General features: G+C 33.5%; 2 protein-coding genes across 7 annotated transcripts in view; one reads left to right on the forward strand and one right to left on the reverse strand.

The window, feature by feature from the left end:
- Positions 1 to 2,092, forward strand: part of LOC103472149 (immunoglobulin superfamily DCC subclass member 3) — a 79,309-nt gene extending 77,217 nt beyond the window's left edge. Inside the window, exon 14 of one of the 2 annotated variants that reach the window (XM_008421566.2) lies at positions 862 to 2,092. In XM_008421566.2, coding sequence (XP_008419788.2) covers positions 862 to 939 — 78 coding nt within the window. In that variant the 3' untranslated portion in view covers positions 940 to 2,092. The remainder of the gene's footprint in view (positions 1 to 861) is intronic. The other variant, XM_017307433.1, reaches the window with a different exon arrangement.
- The window catches only part of dlgap3 (discs, large (Drosophila) homolog-associated protein 3), a 908,365-nt gene that overhangs the window by 455,968 nt on the left and 445,317 nt on the right, over positions 1 to 7,080 (reverse strand). The window lies entirely within an intron of this gene.

Consider the following 7,080-nt stretch of genomic DNA (forward strand, 5'->3'; position numbering starts at 1 on the left):
CCTTGGGTGACCCTACCAGGGGCATAAAGCCCCAGACAGCATAGCTCCTAGGATCATTGGGACACTCAAACCCCTCCACCACGATAAGGTGGCAGGCTTCATTACAATTCATTGATTGTTCCCAGGTGTGTCTTGTTCCCTTGATTACCCCCATGTGTATTTAAGTCCACCTATTGTCTCTGTCTCTTGTCAGATCCTCCTTGTATGTCATTTGTCTTCATAGTCAAATTGCCTAGTCCTGTGTTGGTTTAGCTCGCGTATTCAGTCATCTGTTTTCAGTTGCTACCGGTATTAGCTGTGTGGTACTTTTCCTGCCGTGCCGCCTGATCTGGACTGTTTTGAGCATTTTCATTAAATTCATCATCATCCTACCTGGGTCTCCACGTTCATTCTCACCACCACCAACCACGCCCCATGACAGCTTTACAGTTATCTAGCTGGAATGTCATATGATCTGGTGAACTGTTATAACAAGCAGCTGCAGCAAATGGAGCTTTGTGTAGTAAAACAGATATTACTTGGTCCAGAATACAGAAACATGGCAACAAGTCCTCTAGCATGTGAATATCTTTCATTTAGTAAGCTCATTTCATAAAACAGCTCCCTAGTGCAATAAGTAACTGAAAACTGCTTTATTATAGAGATCAACATAAACAAGTGTTTGTTTCAGAGCTGTCCTTTATTGTTTTTGGTGTTTAACAAAAAAAGATCTGAATTTAAGGGGCAAACATGTCTGATAGACATGTCATTGTTTTAGTTCTTGAATGCAAATGGTTATAGGACATGTAAAATTCAGATAATTACAGTGTATAACACTTTGTGCTCTTTTGACTCTTGTGGTGTTATGTCTTTCTATGTCAGCAGATGGTCCGTCCTGCACGTTGCCAAGTTATAATCGAGCAGAATCCAACGGGTGTGTCTGACATGGGAACTGGCTGACATTAGTCAATATCACCACTTCACCCTCATTCATTTCCTCCCCTGCACTTCTTTCAAAGTCCAGTTGAAAATGGGCATATTCTCCAAACCCTTCGACTAGTTATGTGTTCATTTGTAGGCTAGGATGTATTCTGGTCATTTATAAGCCTGAAGCTAATCTCTACCCCTACCTCAGACCAAAGTTTATTGCCTTTATCCTGCTTGTGCGATTGCACATGAGCTTCATTCTCTATTATTTGCCTGTGTGCTGAGAAATTACTGTTTCTCCTGATAATGACTTATGACAGAATTAATTTTATGTTTATACCAAAGACATGTCACTTTTTCACTAGGAGTCTGCTTCAAATTTGAAACCAAATTTTATTATATGACTGAGACGATATGATGTATGTTGTGACAACTTTACCTTCTAATCAAGAAAAACAGTGGCCTCTGGAAACATTTTGTTGTGAGGTATGATTGATTTGAAAATAGTCTCATCAGTTTAAAAACCCTTTAGTAAAAAAGAAAAAAAAATCTTACTAGAAAGTGTTTCCTGATTTGTTTGACCCAAAAATAGGGAGGGTTAAAAGTATTTTAAGATTTTGTCCAAAGAAAACAACGTAATTCTGACACACTGTATGTATTTCAGCAATGCTAAATCTATTAGCTATCCTACCAAATAAAGCTAGTAATTAGCATTTCTTTTTAACCAATGCCAGTTTTGTGCCACTGACCTATCCTGTCCAGAGAGGATGAATACCATGGGATTTATCTGTTGGAGTACTTTTCAAAAACGCCAAAGGCCTTATTGCACCACACACTCACGTTTGGAACCTCTTGGATGCTTAATATTTACTTCAACTTGTTCTTTTTCTGCAGAATGCAGAAAAAGAAGCTGTTCCATGTCATGGAAAACATGGATTACCAATAGTGCTCTGAGATACTTTGGAAACAACAATAGTTTTCCATTAATGTTTTTATCTGTGCCAGAAAGGCAAGTTTGAGGCACCACTGGCAAATTATTTTTCCTGACATCACGCAACCTACTACAAACTTCAGAGACAGAGTGTGCACCTCAAGAAGTTTTAAGGTGAAATCTACCAGAATGCATGAACAAAGACTGTCACCAGGAAAGCCTTTCCAAAAAGAACTATGAAAAGTTGAATTGTATCCAAAGATGTAAACATTAGGTTCGTTTTCCATTTGTTTTATATATATATATATATATATATATATATATGCATTTTGCCTTCAGTTTTAGGTTGTTTATGTTTGATTGGTGTTACATAATGTCCATGTGATTGCTTTAACAGAAACTAAACCAAAAGATCTGATTTTGATTTATCTACATTTTATGTCTAATGAAATATTTTCAAAACTGTTTTAAAGTTGAATATCAGACATGAAACTGTTTTCTTGATTCAAACATTTAACGTTTATAAAAGTGACCAGATGTTAAGATATTGCATCTTTCTAAAAACCTACTTTATAGCACACAAAGGAAAAAATATGTTTAAAGTTGTTGAATTATTGCCAAATATTTGTCTGTTGTAAAGAAACATGCAACTTAAAAAGTATTTTATTCATTCAGAGCCTTTAGTTTGACACATTTGCCTAACCAAAGCACAGAACAATGCATAGATGAATGGGTCAAACAGATACCTCTGAAGGGCAAAAAAAATTGCAGAAGGAGGTGTTTCAAAGAACAGAGGTAGTTGGTAAGTTCAGCAGTTTCCCAAGAAATAAATTCCTCTATCTAACTCTCTGTCTGTCCATCTGTCTGTCTACACTCCAGATCTTTACATACACCAAATAAAAAGATACAAACACATTTTCTTCTCACTGTGTGAACTTAAATCTTACCAAAACTCTTTTGTTTTACGTCACTTAGAATTACTCAAATTATTTATCCATCCTAAATGCCAGGAAACTCTAAAAAGTATTTTTTTAGAGGTTTTTTTTTTTACTTTCCTTGAATTTAGAAGTTCATATACATTTGGTCGGCATCAGGGATAAATGTCTTTTAAAAAGTATGACTTGGGTCAAACCTTCTGGGGATACTTTCACAAACTTCCGTTCCACATGTTAAAACAATTACGCAAGAATAGACATGATGGGAATGTTCAACCATCATACCACTCAGGAAAGAGACTGATTCTCCTTACTAAATCAATCTCAAGAAGGAGTCAGTTCATCTTTTGAAGTATAAGACAATTATCCTGGATACTGACCAAATGTTTGTAAACTTTTTAATTAAAGAAAAATTACAAAAATCTCTAAAAAAGTGTTCTTACTAAGTGTTTTGGCCTTAGTAAATAGAAATAATTTAGGTAATTATAACTGCAAGAGCGATTTGGTCAAATTTAACTTCAGTTAGTGAAAAAATGTGTGTTTTATTCTGTGTATGTAAATATCTAGTTTTAACTATATGTATGTACTATTGCTTAAGAGATGCCTTATTGCTTTAGAAAACTTCATATTCAGCATCTCAAATGAACCATAGTTTAGGGACTCAGCCACAGGGCCTTAATATAACTCTAAGACCATCTTGCCTTTTATGTCTGTTTGAGGTTAAGCATTAAATTAAAGGCCTTTCATCTGTTCACTTTTTGAATAACTGTTAAACCAAGTGTGAAACCAAAAAGGTGAATTTATGTAGTATGAAGAAGTGTAGCTTTTAAACTAGTGGTTAAAATGAAAACATGTTGCTTGTTTAAGAAAAGGTTCTTTCCATGTACACTTCATTTCAATTGATCCTTCCGTTTCCTTAGTTGTGCACAGAATATCTTTGCACAGATGTTTTCTTTCAATGATTTGTGACTTTCAAATGTATACTTGGAATTCTAAATGTTTTGTGTGTAAATTAGCTTTAATAAGACTGGTAGTATTACATTGCCTTTTTCTTAAGTTAAATTCACATTTTTGTCAGAAAGAACCAGAAAGGGGAAGAAAAAGAGTAACATATCTTAAAAAGTTAAATTGCAGAAAAGTAGAAAGTGGCAGGTGGTGTTAGTAGGAAATAAAGCTTTAATTCTCCTGCTGCATGTTTTCAAACACTCATGTAAGTTTTGTTCATTAAAGCTTTTAAATTGTAAATTAGTTCTGCCCAAATTCATTTGTGGCCTATGACACAAAAAATTTTGAAAAAATACAAATGCTGTTTTAATTTAGACCAATTTCAATTTTTAGTAATATACAAAAATTTGACAAATACAAAACTACAAAAAGCCCGAAGCCAGAGATAGGTCGTTTTCAGATTTGGACATTTATTTAACTTTTAATTTGATCATTATGTTCACTTTGAATAGAAACTTTCGATAGCATATTTTTAAGATGGAATTTAACTCAAAACACTGCATCCTAGAATATTGATGGTCTAGTGATTATATTTTAATTTACAATAAGAACTGGGTCATTCATTTTGTACATTCAATTAACAGATACATTTATCAAATCTTCTGCGTGGATTGTCTTGATAATGGTTTGCATAGAAACTGTAATTATTCAAGATCTCAGTTTTCATTTGCTGCACATTTTGCATACATATTACATATAACAGTGATTCTTGAGAATAGGGACAAAATAGGTCCTATGGATAAAGCACACAATTTGAATAAAATATACACAAAATATGATTTTTTAAAATATCTGAATAAACTAACCTGGGTCATGTGAGCTCAACAATGTATGTTTTCCAGGTGTTTGCTGAATATTTATTTATTTTAAACATTGTAGTAGGTGGATGATGTCTGTAAAATCCCTTGTCCAGGAGCAGAACTCAATACATTATAATAGCTTAAAACAATTAAAGGAATACTAAGATAATATATTATGACAATTAAGTATAAGTAGTCATATAAATAATTATAAAAGTGTCAATAAATTGAATTAAATATCATTTTTATATATTTTCCAACTCCATTGAAATTTGTCCCTAGTTTTTGTCAACACTGTCAGAAATGAAAAGAATGTAAAAAATCAGGCATTATTGGGGGCACTAGAACTTCTGAGGACCCCATGACCACTTCCTTTCTCTTCATTTGCTAAGAGGGCTAGTTAGCTCTGGTTAGCTTATGTTATTCCTTAGTTCTTTCTTCTGTTTTATTCCTAAGTTGCTCGTCACAACCATGATGTGTCAACTCCATAACTGACAATTTACAAAACTTTAATGAAATTTTGTGAAATAAWWGCTTAATTTTGGTATAATGTAAAGATTTCATGGACCTGATGAACTACAACATGGCCTCCTTCAGAATAACATCATATAAATTGAGGTAGTTTGGCATTTCGTCAACTCCATCAGTTTTTGTGACTCTTTCAGTGAAATCTCACTTAAATGTGCAGTTAMTTCATTTTAATGTATTTTACATAAATTCCATTATTCACATGTATCAAGTGTTTCTTTTTACTCACTAGTTTGTCGCCACCTTCAGTTCTGTGTCAACTCTGTCAGATGGACTTTTTGTTGTTTTTTGTTTTAAATATTTTTTTTTTCTTGAGAAGCATTTGTCTGTAAAATGAGTAAAACATCACTAATAGGGTCATTAAAAAATTATTTTATATTTATTTTTGTCAGATGGTGATAAAGTTCTGGGTCAGGTCGATTAAAAATGTTATTTAAAAAAAATGTTGCAACTGGGAGCCTGTACCTTAGCATCCTTACATTTCCAAAGCATTATGTGTCATATATGCATACATCAGGTTGAAAACTAATAAAAAAATAATTTGGGAAAATTAAAACCCATTTTGTCCCTATTCTGAAGAATCACTGATTCACAAGAGTATAGACTCTCAAAGAACTGGCCATTTTTCATTTTTGTTTATACAGTTTATACATTTGTACACATTATGTGTATTTAAAGAACCTTTATGATACAATGACTATATTTTTCTTGTTTTTGTCTTCTTTTTCCCCCCGCAATGCTCAAGTTTTAGCTCTTTAAAAGGGATTTTGGTGCATAAATTCAAGTAACTAAAAAATAAGTAAATAACACCCACAGAAGTCCCGGAACTTATTGTAAAAATAAAAAGACAACATGTAATTTAAAACATCTAAACAACATCGCTTTATGCAACAACATATTTACAGCTAAAATGTTGCTGAGTCTCTATTTCATGTTTAGCTTTAATTTCATAATCATAATGCATTTATGATCAATAAAATAAATTCAGAACCTAGACCGAAGAGTACCCATAAGCACTGAATAAAAAAAAATATAGATCATAAAAAATGCAAATATTGCTGAATAAAATTCAGTGTGGCAAACATTTTCTCCAGTGTTTGCTTTTAAGAGCTCATTGTGGTTAAATATCCTCTTTTTAAGTTTACACTGAAGCTGTTAAAAGTGGCAGGTTTATTGTTTTGAGTTTTATTGTGGGTTTTTAAAAGAAGAAATAAACCCATGTGGTTTTAGTCAAGAGGCGGCAGAAAGTGACGTTCAAACATTTAATTCCTTCTTTACTTGTTGATCTCTGTATGAAAACATGCTGTGTTTGGATGTCTGGTTTACCTTTTGATTTTGTTCTATGGAGCAAAATCTAAAACCAAATAAAGATATTTAGATTCATCAATATGCGTTTTTGATTTATTTGTTTGTTAAAGAATGTAAATGATTACCTCAACTAGGGAAAAAAGTGGCCCTCAAGTCTTAAGTTTAAAAGTTGAGAAGATTTTTTTATTTTTTTTTTCGTGAATAAGACATCCCTAAATATTCTCATGATTTGTCTTTGGTGTATCAATATGACCATCATACCCAAGCTAGGAGGTTGGTACACTCTGCTCCCTTCTCTGTGAGATCCCTTTAAATCTTAAACAAGATGCACTGCATGTCAAGGTGACAGGCTCAGCAACATTGTAATAAGTAAGAACAGGTGGCCTGGTGAGGCATGACTTGAGACGGTCGAAAGCTGTTTGATTTTGGGGAAACCAGCATCATGCAGTGTCCTTGTGGGCCAATTTCCTTATGGGGGCTGTAATGTTGCTGAACTTGGCAAGTTAATTTTCCATGCCAAGGAAACTTTGCAGTGGCATGATATCAGCTCACATACAGAGCACAGTCAGGACATCAGGAAACCAGTTAAAATAAAGGGTGGATGTAGCAATACCAAGTGATTGCAACATCAGGAAAAAGGAGCACGAGAAACTGGAGAAATACCAGG

The sequence above is a fragment of the Poecilia reticulata genome, linkage group LG11 (genome assembly GCF_000633615.1).
Source record: "Poecilia reticulata strain Guanapo linkage group LG11, Guppy_female_1.0+MT, whole genome shotgun sequence".
Classification (NCBI taxonomy): domain Eukaryota; kingdom Metazoa; phylum Chordata; class Actinopteri; order Cyprinodontiformes; family Poeciliidae; genus Poecilia; species Poecilia reticulata.